The sequence below is a fragment of the Lutjanus erythropterus genome, chromosome 7, assembly GCF_056507025.1.
Source record: "Lutjanus erythropterus isolate fLutEry1 chromosome 7, fLutEry1.hap2, whole genome shotgun sequence".
Lineage (NCBI taxonomy): Eukaryota > Metazoa > Chordata > Actinopteri > Lutjaniformes > Lutjanidae > Lutjanus > Lutjanus erythropterus.
In genome coordinates this window covers 37,431,861-37,450,841 of record NC_139323.1, presented here as the reverse complement: position 1 = coordinate 37,450,841, position 18,981 = coordinate 37,431,861, and the positions used below count along the sequence as shown (strand labels likewise).

Sequence of the window (18,981 nt, the reverse complement as noted above, 5' to 3'; positions counted from 1 at the left end):
GAAAAAATAAGCCATTTCTTTTACTTTTCTCTGACATTATATGATCTACTGAAAGCTGATAAGAAAGTCTCTCGTGTCAAAAAAGGTTAAAGAAGCTGCCAGTATTGTATGTAACCTTCATAGTGTTGTTCATGGTTATAATACTTACATTTTCAGTTTATAGTGTGACCTTGAATTGGTACTGTATGCCAGCCAATCCTGATATGTCAAGGAGACACTATAGAGTTTCAGTGCAGCCTCCGCCCCTCAACAGAATGGCGGCGGACACTGTGACATGGCGTTAAACAACAGGTTTAGATTAGAACTACAATTGACACCTCTATGGAAGATGTCATTTTGCTTGTCACTTCCAGAGAGGTCAGAGGTCAGAGTCTGCTGCGTCCCAGGAGGTCATGAGGATTCAGTGTCTTCCTGAAGGACGTCACCCCGCTGTCCAATCAGCCATGCTGCCCCCCGTGGGGTGAGGAATGCCGGGTAGTGACAGTTGTCGGTGTGAGCCTGGCGCTGTGAGATAATTTTCAGTGAAGTGACAAGCTGCTGTTTAAAAGAATCATCTCTGCACTTGTTGGTCTGTATCAGCTTTTAGCTTGTTCTCAGTGTGCTCAAGTTTCCTCTGAAGTCGCTCTGCAGCAGCTCAGAAAACCCTCTGAAGTGGCTGGAGTTCAGATTTAATGTGCGAAAGGTTTACAGCCACATATTCTGCAGAAATCTATTTTAAAAGGTTTACTTGCTTCTGCAAAATGACACTGAACCGCATCTCCAGGAAGTATGCACTAGTCACCTCGATTACACTCCAAAATATTTAAAAAGTAGATTAAAAACCAGGCACTTTTAGTATTTCAGTGTGAGCCAAAAGTTTCCTCCAACATTTACTTGTGGTCAAACCAAACTATAATCCCAAATGCAATGCAACTTTTGCAAAACATGTAGTAGGTTGCATAAAATGTCCTCTGTGCTCAACTCCGTGTGATTTCTTGAGCAGAAGAAATGTTTTTTAATGTCTGTTGCAACTTGAGCTCTTTCTTTCTCTTGTTGTCTATTGTTCTGATCCAGAAGGGGTCTTGTCATGCTGCCTCATGTCATCTACCCTGCTCACATCTCTCTCCCCTGCTCAGCCCACCCGCCTCTCTCTCGCTCTCTCTCGCTCTCTCTCGCTCTCTCTCTCACCCCCGTCTGTGGTCTTATAAGGTTACAGAGCAGAACTTTCTGAGGCGATGCAGGACTGTGTGTGTGTGTGTGTGTGTGTGTGTGTGTGTGTGTGTGTTAGTGAATCCTGTGTTCTTTGGTCCATGATGTCCTCAGGTGAACACTGAACTGAGCCTGCTTTTATTCTTCTTTATGCTCCAGTTGAGTCAGGGAACAAATACCTGCACACACATACGCAGGTGCAGCTATGCAAGTATGCACATGTACAGGTACACATCAGCTGTGTTCAAAAACACTAGATAGTGTTTTTTTTTTTTACATCTTCAATTTTTGAACCCAGACTTTTCTAAATTTACTGGCTGGAAATGATAACCAGTTTCACAGTAAACCATGGGAAATTCTCAAAGCTTAATATTAACATTTCAAATTTTAATCTCTCAGGCACAGGTGCAGCATGCAGTGTGGGTTCGTTTTACCTCAGTTAAAACCCTGACATGACAAAGGGCCTGATGCCATTTCAAATCACTTTAAAATAATTTTAGTAATGCAAAGATAATGATAACTGATCATTTTGATCACTACAGTCATGATGAAAGTTTTATACCATTTCATCTCTACTGTCTTGTCCTCTCTGTCTCTGATATCAGCTGGTTTTAATTTTGGTTTATTACAGTTTTACAGTACTGGTTTTGGAAGTATGTTATGTATGTTTGGCACATCAACATTGCTAAAAAAAGATGTCAGATTGGGCAAGAAATGCAACAACTCAAGCAATCAGATACTCCACCCCAGTTTGCACACTGACTTCTAGTTTCTTCTTCTTCTTCTTCTTCTAGTTTTTATTGACTTTGCATAGTTGTGTAGGCACAGAATTTTCTTGTGCAAGCATCAAAAAAAATTTCAGGTGGCCTCACTTTCTTTGCATTTTTTGATCCAGTGGACTTTGTTGTAGTGGTGTTGCTATGAAGAGTTAATGATTGACTGAATAGAAAAGAGGGCACAATTTTTAGTGTCTTGCTCCAGCAGACTGTGTGCCCGACCATTTACTGGTATCCTTAGTCCACTGAAATAGTTGTACAATATGAAACTTTACTGCCAATTCAGATAAATGGTATTGTGATGCATCTAAGAATTGATTTTTGTCCCCAACCCCTAGTTGCCACGTTCCTTTGGCAAACATAATGTTATCTAATCTTATAGAAAATCCAAAACTATGGAAGTTTCGGTCACTAGAATTATCGTCTACCTGCCTCCTTGGCTGGTCATCAGTCCCTCTGTGATGTCCATGTGTGACCCGTGTAACAGTTACTTCCATCTGACACCTTGACAGTGAATAAACTCTCCAGCCAACACAAACCTGCTCTCTGCCTGGCGGGACAGAAGCCCATTTCTTAAAAAGCAGATTTTACGAGCGCCTTCACTCTGGTTTTATTATGTTTCTCTTTTTTTTTCTACTCTCTCACATTTTCCAAGTCTTCCTCTCCGCATTTATCTAAGTCCTCTATGCTCCCTTTCTTCTCTCCCTAACTCTCCCTTTTTTTCCTTTCTTTTGGCATGAAAAATCTTCATTTTCTCAAAACCCCGTCTCTTTGCCAAGTCTGTAACTTTCCGCTAGTTTTCCAATCTTGAGCCTAATTGTGCTAATAATTCATTAAGGCAGCTTGAGCCCTGTATGGTGCTTATAGTCTGGTTTTGGATGCAGGCCACAGATGGACATTAACTTCTTCTTTCACTCATTGTCTGATTGTAACTGCATAGTTGTGTGTGCAAAATTAATAGATGTTCACATAAATACTTAAACTACTTCCTTTAGATAAGCATTTAGGAGGGACGTGGGATGAGACAGTGGTTTGTCTGGAAAATCAAAGCCGGATTTGGATGAGATCTTTTTAAGTAGAAGCACGTAAATTCAGAAAATAAAAAGGCAGAGAGAGTAAGGACAAAAGAAGAGAAAAAGAAATTTTTTGGGCAGAAGGAGAGATATGATGAAGACAAATTGGAGAGGGAAATGATTATCATTCCTGATTTTTCCTCATCTACTTTACACATATGTATCTTTCACGTTTTTAAGACCAAAATATGACAGAGCTATATTGTGAAAATGGTGGGTTTGCTGTTCTTCCAGATAACCCCAGAGTTAGGTCAGTTTTCCAGCTAATAGGGAAGGAAGAGGACCTTGGGAGAGGCCCTAATAACAGAGCGGGAGAGCTCATACATCAGTCTCACTCACCACACCAACCAGCCTGGCTCCAAACGCAGTCCCCAGACCATATAACAGCATATTAGCTGCAACGCATAACCACTCAAATTGAACATTTCTGATTTGGTTCAGCTTTTACCCTCTGAGGCTCCCTCTTTCTCACTTTCTCCTCCGCCCTCTTCTCCCTCATTCCCGTGCCTTGAAGTTCGAAGTTCTGCACTAATTCCCATATGCTGCTGTCACAGTGAAGTCACACCAAATTCTCAGAGCTTTATAGGGGTTAAGCTCATGTCCCTGCGTGATTTTTATCATCACAAGCCAAATACAGCTGGATGAGGATCACAGGCCGCTCTCATGGAACTTTCTGTGTGGAGATTCGATGTCTGGACTTCTCAAAAGCACCTTCATGTTAACCGTTTACTGTATGTTTTTGCCACTGGGATGGGAATTGAGTGGCACTCAGTTGCAAATGAAAGAAGAGCCTCCAAAATTTTCAGTTGTATGAAATGTGCAACACCAGCCAAGAGAGGAAAGTGATACTATAATAATGGTTGTCAGACATCCAGATTTTTGATGCATGTTTACTGCCATGCCAACATGGCCTCTGAAGTTTTAACATTTTATTTCTGACATGTTATGGAAATATGTGCATGGGTCTATGATCTGTGTTCTATAGCTTTTCTTTGAAGATACTTTAACGGAAATTACTGTAAAATTAGAGTTTTTAACAGTTTAGATAATCGTCATGGTATCAGTTCACAAACAGTCCTGCAGCACGAAAAAGACTGACGCTGATAAATTCTCTGAGAAAAGGCATGAAATGGGGATTTCAGGAGGTGCTGTAGGTGTGAACCAGTGCAGTCACATGAAGTGACAACAGTAATGTTAACAGCCAATCACAGAATGTGGAGGGAGGGATGCACTCACATTTAAACTGACATCTAGTTTAATGGTGGTGTAGCTGCAAAACATTTTAATTCACAAGTCTGACATTAAGCCCTGGAATGGACACAACTCGCCTGATAAAATTAAAATAATTTACTGGCATTCGTTGTCTTTCTTAATGCTATAGACTTTAATCAACTGACACAAGCTTTATTGGAGCTTAAAGTAGTGCAGTCACAATACTGGAAGGTCTCATTTCAATTTAGTACCTCGAAAAATATCTTGTGTCTGTAATACCATTTTCTGTAGCACAGGATAAAATTGATTAATGTGGATTTTATTAAAAGATAGATAACAAGGATTTAACATAGAGAGAGAGAGATTGAAAAAGTGCAGCTGGTAACAGAATATCAATACTGCAGAAGATGAGTATCTAAAGGATTTCAAATATTCAGTATCAATATTTATCAGTATATCAATATTTTTGACACTAGCTTAAAGGGATATTTCTGATTATTTGAAGTGGGGTTGCATGAGGTATTTAAAAAAGGCCCAGCTAAAAAAAAAAAATCAATATCTGTCTTTTTGATTAGTTAATAACTCAGTTTACCTACCTAATTCCAAAAAAAAAAAAAACATAGATAAAGTTTAAATCATTTAAGATACATGAAATATATTGTTGTAAAAGTTTAGGCAGCTAAAACTGCTTGGGCAAGATTGTGGTCATGGTTAAAAGAAATCATTGTAGACTGCTGACTGACAAAGTGTGTGACAACAGTTAGCATCTCCTTTCCAGACACTTTTTACCACAGTGAGTAAATCGTTCAGCTCAAACCTCAAACAAGGTTCACACTAATAGTTTCTTCCTGCTATATATTCTCCTCTAAACCTTTGATCCTTGCTATTGATTCATGCTGCCAGACCAGCATCCTGACAATACACATTGCAGTTAACATATGGGAGGCCATCAGAATCAGGATCATGATCCAATCAGGGGCCAGAACCACAACTACAAGAACCATTGATCTAAACTGACACAGGTGCCGTGAAGGTACCTATTTTTAGGGCCTCGTTAACAAACGGGCGTAATACAATTGCTTCCCTCTGTTACTGAGAAACATTAGAAAGCTAATCTCAAAATTACTCTGCAAATCATCCCGCATATTCCACATGATTGTCTCAATGAAAGAGAACTAACAGATGTGACCTAAATAGAGGAAATATAAAGTGGACGAGAGAGAGAAATGGGAGGGGGGAAAAAAGAGCGAATAACATTTTGTCTAGATGGAAAACTGTCCTATCTGTGAAAGTTATGCCAATAAAATCACAAGTGCCGCTCTATTCCTGGAAAAAAAAAGATTTCCTACAGTAGATGGGCCCAAAATTACAGTAGAAAGTATTACCGTTCCTGAAAATACCACAATTTCTTCTCAAAATTATGCCACTGCACCCACTCCAAGTCATTTTTCATGAACTTCCTTATTATTCACCTTTCCCTCCTCCCTTTTCCTTCTCTTTTCCTTGTATTCCCATGTCCAGCCCCTCTATTGAACTCCCACCTGGCTGCACTTGGCTAGCTTTGTGTTAGTGAAGCTAGTGAGCTGCGACGTCCCCTCTCCTCTGTCCTTTGTAAACCAGAGAGCTCTGTGTTTCTTTAAAACTATCCACCCAGAACACCGGGAGAATTTAGACTCACCTCGGGGGCAAAGACTCGCTATAATACGCTGTCATCTTACGAGCCCCCGGGAACAAACCGGCGAGTCATTTTGGGTCCCATGAGATGACTCAGAAGCAAATGAAAGCAAAGGATGAAGATATTTTCATTCTTATGACAATAAAAGTCAGTTTAAAGGGATAGTTCAGGTCATTTAATGATGGGTTGTGTGAGGTACTTATCTATAGTCGATGCATACTCCTCTCTCTTTCCCCCAGTTTGGAGAAGCAGAGAGGAGTACCAGCATGGAAGCTAAGAAATGTACCGCTCTGGTCAGCAACTAAAGATACTGTAGCCACCTGAAAAAGTCTGTGTCAGTTTATGATACACTATAGAACATTTTTCACAGCTTTAACCTCGTCGTCAGACAGCTGTTTCCAATGGGAAACCACTGTTATATAAGCCAAATATCACTTTCTTCAAACTAACCAAACTCCACGGGTGAAATCATTCATTTTATCTCGCAGAACACAGGAGCTGCAGGTCTACTGGGACCTCAATCTGTTTGTTATTTTAAAAATATAGGTTAGATTCACAGAAGTCACACAATAATACAAACAAACTGACAAATAACTGATTTCACCCATGGAGATTGCTTGACTTTGAGAGAACAACATATAGCTTATGTAATGGTGGTTTCCCATCTGAAAAGGCTGTCAGACAGCAAGGTGAAGGAGTGAAAATATTCTAAATATACCGTAAACTGATACTGACTTTTTTAAGTGGCTAAAATAAGTTTTGTTGCTGACCCTGTCCACAGCAGTGTATTGCTTAGCTTCTGTCTGGTGCTCCTCTTTGCTTCTCCAGACGTGCCAACCAGCATCTACTATAGATAATTAAATAATCTGACATAAAGACATAATGTGATGAATATGCAGCTATCTTTATACTGCATATCAATCCCTCCATATGCTACATATACGTCAGAATCTTGACCACAACTAATAAAGCTGCCAGCTGGTTGTTGTGAGCCTGTTGCTGAGCCTCCAGACTCCCTGTCTAACAGGTGCAGAGGCCCAAAGCGCTGCTCATTAACACAGCTCATTTCACAAGCACCACCACACACACAGCCGTTACCATCCTGACACAGCACGCGTGAAACAACACATTATCACCCAATTAGCATGACCCTGTGTCAGGCGCCTGGTCCTGTTTGACTGCAAACTTTCTCTCACCGACTGTCACCCTGCACACCACACACGCAACAGTGATGTTTTCAATTTGTCAAGTCACGAATCAGCTCAACTTAAAATTAGGTTTAACCTTTAAAAAATGTTTGTGAAACATGTGGAGGTACAGTATGCACAGGGAGGGTTAGGTTTGCAGATTAGTTTGTGTGTGCATGGCTGTATCAGTGAACATTCTTGCATTTTTGTATGTTTGTGAACGTATGATGCATGCCCTCAGTTAGCCGGCAGACATTCACTCATTCATCATCTTAAACTATCAGCCCACTCATAGATTCACACACACTGGTTCAGCCTGTAAAGCAAAACTCATTGTAATCGGATAATATATGTGAATATATACGTGTTGTCTGGTGACCGAAGAATCGGCAAATATAAAACTGTTCCAGGTTCCATCTTTGTCAGTCCTGCAGAGGCTTTTTCACTTGTCAGGAATCACCTTATGACCGGTGGCAGTGCACACTGAAGCCCATTTTCTGTCTCCTCTCTCCTGTAATGAAAAGCAGAGGGCTGCTCTGTCGTCAGCTGGTAATAACGCAGCATTAGGTCCACATGGCTCGCTGATAGGCTGCCTGTTATACATTCAAACCTTTGATCTACACTACCAAATGTACAATGATATCACCACTGTTGTTTTGTATTTAAGATGGGAAAACTGACTTCCAGAAACATGTTTGTGTTTCTGTCTGTGTGCCGTCTTTTATCTGAAAAAGAGGCTGCAGCGTTGTGATTGTTTATTTCATAAAAAACAACCCTGTTATTTGACTTTGTGTGACTTAAATGAAAGAGCATAGGCTTTCTGTTGCTGTTGTTGTTGTAAATTCAGGGGCATTTTTCTGATGTGTAGGAAGGAGGAACACACACCAGTACTGAGGAGGTTAGGGTTAGTGCATGAAAAAGTGCAGGTTGTAGGAGAAGAAAGTTGCACACTTGTAGCCATGAAGAAAAACTAATAATTTTATAATTTACCAGGTAATGATAATAATTTAGGTAAATTAGTAAAATATTATTTTTGCATAATTGTGTCTTTCTCATTCAAGTCCTGGTAGCATGTTTCAGAAAAGGGACTACTTTTATGTAGTTGAGTCTGAGTAGAAAACAACTGTGCTTCACTTTGCCACAACTGGGCGTCTTTAGATACTGTGAGCAACAGTAGGCAGCGGCAACATGTTTTTCAAGGTTCAGTTCATAATGAATGGCATCCTGTCGCTATCACAGTGTTTGAGTCTGTATCTGTGAAGGGTGCTGACGCTTTCAGCTTGTTCACTAAGTTTTTTCACTGACTTCTTCCATATGTATTGCAGGGTTTACAATTTGTCTTGTGAAACAGCCATGGAAAGTGAGAGATTCCAGCAGTCAGAAACACACTAATAGTCTTCTCCGTTTCCTCTGTTCGCAGGGTCTGAGTTTCCCCAAGACCCCAGTGTGCTAGCTACCACCCCATGGAACACCTCTAGTGATGGTAAATGCACACACATAAGCACACACACTCACAAAACAGGGCTGAATTTCAACACATCCTTTACATCCGTTACAGGCAATACATGATGATTTGTTCACAGTGCAATTAACGCATACTGTGTTGAACTCTAACCCCACATGTGTTGTCTGAAATTACATTCAATGACGTGTTAAAAATTACAGTTCCACTGTGAACGGTCACCTTCAGCAAATTGGACAACACCCACTGTCCGAGCGTAGGCCACTGCGTAGGATAATTGATGGAACGAATTACACATTGATCTACTCAGCATGTGGGAATACAGCCACAGGTGCACTGCATTTCTCTAATTTCCACTGACCTACTTTTACTTCTCTCTTAAACGAAAGCCACCAGTGGAGCTTCACAGTGCTGTCACTGCATCTTCCAAACCTTTCCTCCACATGTTCCTCAATGTATCTTTCAGCTCAGCTCCTCTGGTGACCCCCTTATTTCATCAACTTGCTCAGTTTGTCTCTGACTCGGTGTTGCATTTCAGTCTTATTGTGGGGAAACACAGGACGTATGAAGTGTGTTGATGTGAAGTAGAAACCCAGTGTTGTTTGCAGATGTGCTGCAGGAGCAGATCACAGTGCAGATTGTTACGGAGCTGTGGTTGCAGAATTTTCACAAGACAGATGAGTCGTATTTCTTGTTTTACCAAGGCACAGGGGTAATAGACTTAAATAAAATCAAGATGACCTTTTGTTAAAACTGTAAACACTCTTTTTCTCACTGCACAGTTTCTGTTGTGTCACATAGTGGTGCAACTGAATAACATACCTGTTAAATGACTGGCTTTTTGGGTGTCAGCCGTGGCATTTGATGCATTTAAGTCAAACCATTGAACTTTTTATTTTTCTTATTGCTATTGATGTGTCTCTTGCTGATACATATCACTATTGTTTTATTGCTCGGGCCAACATCTGAAGATGCACAAAACCAAATTAGGCACAAGGGGTGCATATGGCAGCAATCATGCACACATTAAATTAGCTCAAATCAAATACATCAGCGCTCTTAAACCAAGCTAGTTTTTGTACATGCCAGAGAGAGTTGCCCTCTCACAGCGGATCCTGCACTGCACTGATGTTTTACTCTGGAACTCCAGGAGTTTTACAGCCCAACAATGGCTTCTGCATTTGACAGGCTTGTAGAGAACAAACCTGTCAACAAGTAAGATTTAACACACATCCCACCTGGTCCAAAACCCCAAGAAAATTGAATGTGGGCTGCAATATGGAGATGAAAATGCCTTAAAGGCTGCTTGGTTCCCCCACATAGACTTGGTCAGCGTATTCCTTCCCTTCCTTGATCATAAAGGATTCTTTCCAGTTTATTAACATTATGTATTTAGTGGTGAGGATGGTCACGTTTCCTGGAGCTGCTCAGGTTTAGATCAGCAGATCCTTCGGCACGAAGCATTCAAAAATGCTGTTCTTCTGTCAGCGCTGCAGGAACATCTGAGTCAGATCCATAAAGTTTTCTGGATGTATTCTTAACACTGTTGCCCAGAGTTATCAGTCAAATCTCGCCCCCTCTCCTCGGTTTCTCCGGGGCTTGGAGAGCCGACATCCGCCTAGTCCCCCACAAAGATACCCTGACTTGGAAGATCCTCAACATGAGACTTTATTGAACTTGACCTTTATTTTTGCTCTCTCATTTTGCCTGGTTTGTTTAATTCATCTCTTGCAAAGCCAAATCTCCCACAACATCCGTCCCACAGCAGATTCTGTGTACACAAAAACAGACATTGTTAAACACACAGACAGTAGTTTCTGGACATGATTGAGCAGTTTAGTCAAGATAATGATTATGGTGACCAATCAAGGATGTTTAAAAAGTCATAAATACAGTGAGGAGTAGTTCCAAACAAATCATAGAAACAGCTTTATTTTTCCACAACAACATGAAATATAAAAACCTTCAAAGGCGTGTGTGCACCCATGTGTTCATAGTAGTGTATCTGTGTGTGTGTGTCATTTAGAGCTCAGCCCCATGACTAACATCTGTTTCTTATCTGATGGATGGATGGTGATTGCACCACTTGTTTTGTCTGCAGGCGGGGAATGGTTTTGATTGACCAAGCAGACAGCATTCAGGTAGCGTGGCTCTATCAGTATGCATCAGTAGCAGGAAGTTATCATGCTGAAAGAGGCTCATTATTGGGCTGAAATCAGGGGTGATGATAGTTTACTGAACTCATTTTCCCCAGGGCTCTCTTTCTTTCATTCTTTCTTTCTCTTTTCTTTGTTTCGTTTGATCCATTTTGCTTCCCTTACTTCCTTTCCCCTCTCTCTCTCCTTCCCTGTTGGAGAGTGACCCAGCTTTAATGAAATTCACCTTTAGCCATAGCTGGCAATGCTACAGTCCCAGCTCCTCAGTGTATCCATCGAGTATGTTTAGTTAGCTGTGCAGGCACTCAGGTTTCTGTGCCTGCGTCGTGCTGAGAGCAGCCTGCCTAGCACAGCCTTGCTCTCGAGTGTGTTATTGAATGTAGACTTTAAAGGGATAGCTTGGATTATTTGATGTGGGGTTGTATGAGGTGCTTATTGATAGTCACAGTATTAGCTACAGTAGACACTGGTCGGCACGCCCACAGGAGGGACACCAGTGAAAGCTAAGCAATTGCCACCGCTTAAAATTGCCATCAGATAGCCTTTTTTGGCAGAAAACAGACATTATAAAGGCCAAATATTGCTCTCTCCAAACCAACCAAACGCCATAGGCAAAATCAGTAATTTTTACCTCACAGAACACAGAAGTAGCTGGTGTACTGCTGCTTTGGTCTGTTGGCTTGTTTTGGTTTTTGTGTGACTTAAAGAATTGAAACTATCCTTTAAAAACACAGAGGTCACACAATAGTATAAACAAACTAACAGAACGATGCAAAGGAAGAACAGCAACTCCATGTTCTGCAAGGTAAAATTCCTGATTTTGCCAGTGGAGTTTGGTTGGTTTCAAGAGAGCAACATTTGGCCAATGTCACAACAATTTCCCATCAGAAGAGGCTGTCTGACGACAAAGTAAAGCATTGAAAATATTCAAATTATAGCCTAAACTTTAACTGATATTGATTTTTTTCAGGTGGACCTTTTTTTTAAGTGGCTAAAATATCTTTTGTTGTTGACCTTGTCCACAGCAGTACATTGCTCAGCTTCTGTGCTGGCGTTGCTCTCTGCTTCTACAAACTGAGGGCGTGCTGACCACCATCTACTGTAGGCCTCACATACCTCATATAGCCCCACATTAAATAATCCAAAGGATCCCTTTAAGGAAGAAAATACTGTATTTTGTGTGCCTAAGACTTTTTTTCTTTTTGCCACAGTATTGAAAGAGGTATAGAATATTGTTTTATCATTCAAGCATTGTATGAAAGCTTAAATTTCTGGTATCGTGACAATTCTAATAGACGTACAGTATATAGAATACAATGTTGCTGGTGAGATGAAAAGGTATTGTGTAACCGGTCGAGTTTCAGACATACAGTGTATTGTTTATGTGTGTTGCGGTTGTGTGGGTGTGCGTGTGTTTACATTTGTGTGCCTGCGTGTGACTGTTTGATTGTACGAAACCACCGCGAGAAAATGCAGGCTGATGACAGGGCACCATTTAGCCGACCGCCACATTAAAGGGACAGTCCGCAGCAATGGCTTGAGTTTCACAGTACTCCTGGTGCCAAATACCACAACACTCACCACAAGACAATCACACACAGAGTGGCTTTGTTGCACAGACATTGGCAGGACATCTTTGTCCTCGTTCTCTTTCTCCTCTTCACCTCTCTGCCCATCGTTTCCTCTTTTCTTCTGCTTTTGTGTCTTTTTTTTCCCCCTTCTTCTACTCCCCACTGGTTTATTGTCAGTTATTATAACAGCTAATGAAGTGTGCAGGGTTGCAGCTCCAAAGACCATTTTCTTTTCCATCAACTCAACTAATGAGACGGTGATAAAGTGACCTTCCTGCCTTTGGCAAAACACACATGACTTTTAAAAGCAAGTCTGTTCTCGTTTAATATATTAAGTGCTTCTTGTTTTTAGATAATATAGTCAGACTCAACAGGCGCATTAAGGCGGTGAAGTGTTGCATCAGCATGGAAGTAAGATTCGGTCCACTACACTCATAACAGTGTATAGGCAGAGATTCCCAGCAGGCCCCTCATGACTTTGTGTTGATATGTGGGAAGTCAAATCATAATGAAAACACACACCCACACACACACAAGAAAGCATGCACAGACACACTGTCACGCACCATCATAAAGATTAATGTATCACCAGTAGCAATGACCTCAAGTTCAACCAGTGTGTGTATTTACGCACCTCTGTGATTGGTGTCAGCATTGCATATTGAGCGTGGTTGTTTTTTGTATGTGTGGTTATGAGAGGCGATGACATGTGATTATAGGGGGTGTTGCAACATTTTTCAGAGCTTGTCTGATCTGAGTCACACATTACACGCACCTCAGAGCACAGCCTAAACCTTTCTACCAGGGTTTTCCATGGGTGTTTTTTAGGCAAAGGTGGCAAAGGCTTGAGACTGCATACAGTGTACAGTGTGCTTAAGTTACAAAATCACAATTTGGCAGAGGAAAGAGTCCATAGTGACTTAAATGTTATACTAAGATGGACAAAAAGATAAAAAACAAGATTGTGACAAATTCAAATCCACATAAAAACATTTAGTTGCAGACTATACAATCTTTCTGTGCACATATCAGTCTCCTTACTTTGATAAAAGACGAGAATGATGAAATATCTTTACAATTTGACTAGTAATCAGCTACCAACGAGGGGTAAAAAATGCTGAAGTTTGATTAAAAAAAATATAAAACAGAAGGAGCAGGCAGTTATTTTCTGTCCAAATATTTATATGAAATAAATTAATGACACATTGATAATCAAAATCTCTGTGCTACATGAGACCATTTCAGTGCAATTTTTAATCATGATTTTCACTAATTTGGGAAAGTAAGCACAAAGTTATTGGTGTAAAATAAAAGCCTTTACATTTTTGCTGGAATTTCAACAAAGGTGGCAGCCAGTAATAATAGAGATTTGAGTTAGAAAACCCTGTATACTTCAAAGTTTGGTGATTTTTTTTTTTTTTTAAGATATCAAGCTTCTGTATTTTTTTTTTTGTATTACATAATTACATTTATATATAGCACTTTTATCAAAAGTACTTTACAATCAAATAAATGATTAGCCTTTCACATTTTGAGCAATCTGGCATGAAAGAAAGAAATAATCCATGTTTGCAAATCAGAGGTCTAAAAATGCCTAAAACAAGGATTCCTATATTCCTGGAAAGGTTTAGAGTCTGCAGTTAAAATTACTTTTTTTCATGGAAAAGTTAGGACACCAGTTTTACACTTAAAGTAACGAGGAGTTTTAGTTGGTTAATGTGACAAATTCAATGTAAACAACATAACAGAGTCAAGTTTAATGAGAAAATATTTTTACGAAATGAAAGTGGCCTAATACAGCAGGAACACAGTCTTCATCTCAGCACTGTTACGCTTGTCTCATGACATTTAAAGTGATTACAAATGGTAACATAATCAGACAGATTAAATAATTAAAAGTAGCAAAATGGCTGCGTAAACAAGTTATGAAAAGAATCAAGCGAGACAAATTAACTGCAGAAACTGCTGCAGTCAATTTTTTTTTTCATGCAGTCTCTACCACTCACTCAAACATACTGAACATTTGTGCTTTTGCTCTTGTGCTCTGTCAGAGCACGCTTCTTACTTCATAATCATATCAGACCTCAACCTGACTATCAATTATGTGCAACTCATTACACCACCAATGAAGTTTTATCAGATTTTGCCTTGATAATCAATTTTCAAAGCTTGTTAAAGCAAACAGAGGACACAGGAGTCTGTGTTAGTAGATTAAATGCTCTTTAAGTGTGTGTGTGACTATTTGATGTAATGCAGTAGAATCTCCCACACAGACAAACCTGAGTGAGATATGTTTTTATCTCTGAAATGGCAGCACATGTATGAGCAAGAGAGTGGGGGAGTAGGTAGATATATAGGGAGAGACAGGAAAGGAAGAGAATGAGAGTGGGGGAGATGGGATGGATCAGACTACAGTATGTGGCTGTAATGTATGTCATTATTAGTAATGGCAAAATAGGATATTTATTCTGAATGCTGTCCCAGTGTTGCTAATATGATCCTGTTGCTTTATTGATATCATTTTTATTGACTTAACTTCAACATGGAGGCTTTGTTCTGGCTGCAGTGCTGTGAAGTACAGAGTACAAATGAGGGAGAGAGTGTGTGTCTGTCGAGAGTGTGTGTCTGTAGAGAGTGTAGAGAAAGGAGGACGGATAAAATGTTGTGAGAAGGCAGAGAGGTGGTGGTGCAGTCACTGGTTAGAGTCTCCTCATACTGTCACACACTTGTTAGTACCACATTGCAATGTTAAGCCTGCAGCTTTAGGGAGTGTGTGTGTGTGTGTGTGTGTGTGTGTGTGTGTGTGTGTGTGTGTGTGTGTGTGTGTGTGTGTGTGTGTGTGCTCAAACATCTACATGAGTGCACAACACTGACACACACACACACATACACACACACACACACACACACACACACACACACACACACACACACACACAGGCTGTATGCCAAGACAAATGTGCCCACTTCTTTTTCACAAACACGTTGCAGGCACTCGTTTTACACACCTCATGATGAGCTGTACATACAACCACAAGGGTTGCTACGGCGACAGAGTATCAAGTACAGTAGCCAGCATGCTTCAACTGAGGTAAATTTGTCCCCTGGTGACGCCAATAAAGTTTATTCAAACAAGCTGACCACATCATCAACAGTGAAGTTCTATATCACAGCTCAGATTCAACAATTAACTACAACATGTAAAATGCTAAACCTTTAGTATTAATACAAACTTACTATGATTTAGAACTGATCGGACTGTGGAGCTGCACAAACTGCAAGATGGATTTCTCTTAAAATTGGGCTTAATTCATTCAGTGTCTGCCCATCTTAAGATAGCTGCTGTGCTTTGTTGTTATCATACAACAGCTTCACAAAAAACAAAAAACAAAAAAAAAACAACTCAACATAGATACATGAGTACAATACTTAAACGTGTGTTTGTTTGTGTGTGTGTGTCCAGCCCACACCACCACAACACCACACAAACAACATCAATAATTTAATCATCCCTCTTGGAATTCTTGCAATAGCAAGAATTAATGCAGTTCTAGCCAGGCCAGACGTGAGCTGTGAGAACTGTTCATTTTATTCAGGTCCTGCAATCATCCTGATTAAGATTCAAGATTCAAAATTAAAAAGCTTTATTGTCCATCGATGCAAACAATTACTGAAATTTGTCTTTCACTGGTGCACAGCACAGAATACAATACTTAACATATGAAAACATCAAACGGACAACATGTTACCTGTAATAAAATGTCAAAAATATATAGAATGCTGTGGTCAAACAGGAGTTGGAATTGAAAGTCAAGTTAAAGAGTTCAGCTGTGGCAGTTTAAAACTAAATGTCAAATACTAAGTATAAACTGGTGTGTGCTGGCTCAGCTCAGTGAGTCCTTCAGTTCCTTAGTGTTTGCTATTGAGCTGCACAATGGCAGGATCAAAACAGCACTTCTCGAGCTGAAATTATACTGTCCATGTCTGTGACTGCGCAACGGTCCGCTAGGATCCAAGTGGCGTACATTTCTTCATCACATCCCATCTGTGCATGTATGGAACACATTCTCCAAGTGGCCTGGAAAGTACAAAGTATAAAGAGATCTACTACACGTCCGTGTTGTCGGCAGCTGTCAGTGTACACGTCTGTTTGTATATTCAGGCCTTTACTCCCATGGTTTATTGATCTGAGAGGAAGAGCTGCCTGACAGGCCTAATTCAGAGCAGAAAAGCTTCCTGCACACAGTTTCACAGCAGCTTTTACAGGAGGGAATTTGAATTTTGGTTTTACCTGAGACATTACATATCAATGTTAGGATTATCTTTAAATTCTAGTTACACATTTTTCCTACTTACTGACCTACTGCATTTTCTTCTGTAGAATTTTCTGTATTGATTATCCTGTACAACCTAATAAACAACAGCGGATAATCACATGTCGGAGAGAACAAGACAGAGAGCAGCTTTGGAAAAGACAGCAATGCCCTTGTAGGGAAAACCCTTGTTGAGAAGCAAGACCTGGCTACAGCAAAATGTTTTTATTACAGTTATGTGTTAATCTTCCAACAGCTCTCTAACTTTCCTGAATGGACATGTAAAGACAAACAGATGTCTCAGAAATCCCAAATCAGAAAAGTGTCAAAAGATCTGTTGTCCAGCGCAGAGATGCCCTAACTAATGAATTTGCATGCCGTATTAAAGTTTTAAATGTGTGGGTGTTCTTGCATACGTAAGTGTGTGCCTCTATTTTTACTGCTCAGCTTCTCTATTCGCACAAATTGAAGTTTGTCTGGCTAGTATTTGAGATCCCCCTGTACTGTATGTGTTTTTCCTCCTTTGTTTGTTTTGGCCAGTTTCTGTAACCAGGAGCATTTCTGCATACCTAAGATGGGTTTTGGGGTTGAGGAAACTTTCCAGAGGTTTTTCTTGACATTAACACCAATGTTTTTCCTGCACATTAAACTCTTAGGTGGCCCTCCAGATTGTTTTTTTCCTGACCACCTTGAGGAAAATTGTGGTCCTGGAGATAATCATGCAAAAATGTTGTGCTTTGTCTTTTCCAACTGGTTCTGAATTCATGCATCAGGACAATGATGGGGTATTAAAGTGGGCTCTGGTAGCTTTGTGTGCAGTCTTTAAGTTTGTTCTTTTTTTCTTCAAAGTTTATTCCCAAAAACACAGGTAATGTTGTTGCAAAGGCTCAAACACAAGCTGCGGAAAACCCTCTGGCATCATAGAGCCATGATGAAAAGTGAAATTAGGTGTCACCACAGTGGCAACCACAAAATAACTCGTGAAACCAGGCTTTGAATATGTGTGTCTGAAAATATTGAGTTGTTCTGCTGCTATTTTTTATACAGCAGCATGTTTTTATATATATCTGGCTCTGGTACAGTACAGCAAGTGTTCTTTGATTTATGTCTGAGTTCTTGGCCGTGTATAATGCAATGTTTTCTTTCTTCTTTTGTCTTTCTGTCTCTAAATCATCTCACTGACGATTCTTCTTGCTTGGCTCCGCTTTTTATATGTTTTTTTCCCCTAATCCCTCCTTTTTTTTTATCTCCCTTGTATTCTTTCCTTTCATCTTTTCCATGTGTCTGTGTCTTCCAGGGCCCTTCTTCATCCGCCTCGAAGCTCCCATGAACAACATCACCACCTCTCTGGGCCACACAGCCGAGCTTTTCTGTCGAGTGTCCGGCAACCCTCCGCCCACTGTGCGCTGGCTGAAGAACGACGCCCCGGTGGTGCAGGAGCCACGTCGGGTCTCGTACCGATCCACGCATTACGGATCACGGCTTCGCATCCGCAACCTGGACACTACAGACACGGGCTACTTCCAGTGTGTGGCCACCAACACCCAGGGCACCGTGTCCACAACAGGCGTGCTGTTTGTCAAATTCGGTAAGAGGACCTAAAATGATGACATCTGTGCATCTGAAGCTACCAACTGAGCATTATAAAACTTAGTGGTATGCAGATGTCACAACGAAGTGGGTTTATGACGAGTGTTTGACGCACTTACAGTGACAAACAGTGACATTTTTTCCTATTCATCTTTTCCTACAAGAGATCTGGCTCCTTTTAGCAGCGCTCGTCTCCACTGATTCTTGCTTGTAGTTGGCAGCTTGTGCAGAGAAAAATCTGGGAGCAATATTGTTTATCCTGTTGTAAAAAATCCCCTTCTCTTCTTTTCCAGATCCACTCCCTACACCTCAGCCAGGAAGGCCAACGTAAGTCGCTTTTCCTCTATCCATTTTTCTCTCTGTCAGTACGTTCATGCCATACTTCCCAGAAAGCAATACAGGGGACGGTTTCACAAAGGTTCTGTGAACACTGCTGACATGAAAGTGGTGGCAGCGTCACATTTCACAATTTATTTTCTCTTGAAGACTACAGACACTACATTTGAAAGTCCTAAGCCCCCTTTCACAAATGCAGTGCAACTTTGCACTTATCTAAACCTGACCCGGAGGAGGTGTGTGTGAATGCAAATGTCCGAATCGGTCGGATAGTAAACCTGTGCCCAGTCTGTGTGAGCCCCTGTGTAAAAAGAGAATTCACAGCAAGTGGGTGTGTTTATGATAAACCAAGGAAGTCTGCAACCAAAACTTCTTTAGCAGGGTTAGGAAAAGATATCAAGGTGGACGTGTCATGTAGTAAAATGAGATGGGTGTGTCATGT

The 18,981-nt window shown here is 40.6% G+C and overlaps 1 protein-coding gene across 1 annotated transcript in view; it reads left to right on the top strand.

Annotated features, from left to right (window-relative positions):
• ror1 (receptor tyrosine kinase-like orphan receptor 1) overlaps positions 1 to 18,981 on the top strand; it is a 167,596-nt gene that overhangs the window by 104,190 nt on the left and 44,425 nt on the right. Inside the window, exons 2-4 of the mRNA XM_084723668.1 lie at positions 8,532 to 8,594; positions 17,911 to 18,201; positions 18,497 to 18,530. Of these exons, the coding sequence (XP_084579794.1) occupies positions 8,532 to 8,594; positions 17,911 to 18,201; positions 18,497 to 18,530 (388 nt within the window). The remainder of the gene's footprint in view (positions 1 to 8,531; positions 8,595 to 17,910; positions 18,202 to 18,496; positions 18,531 to 18,981) is intronic.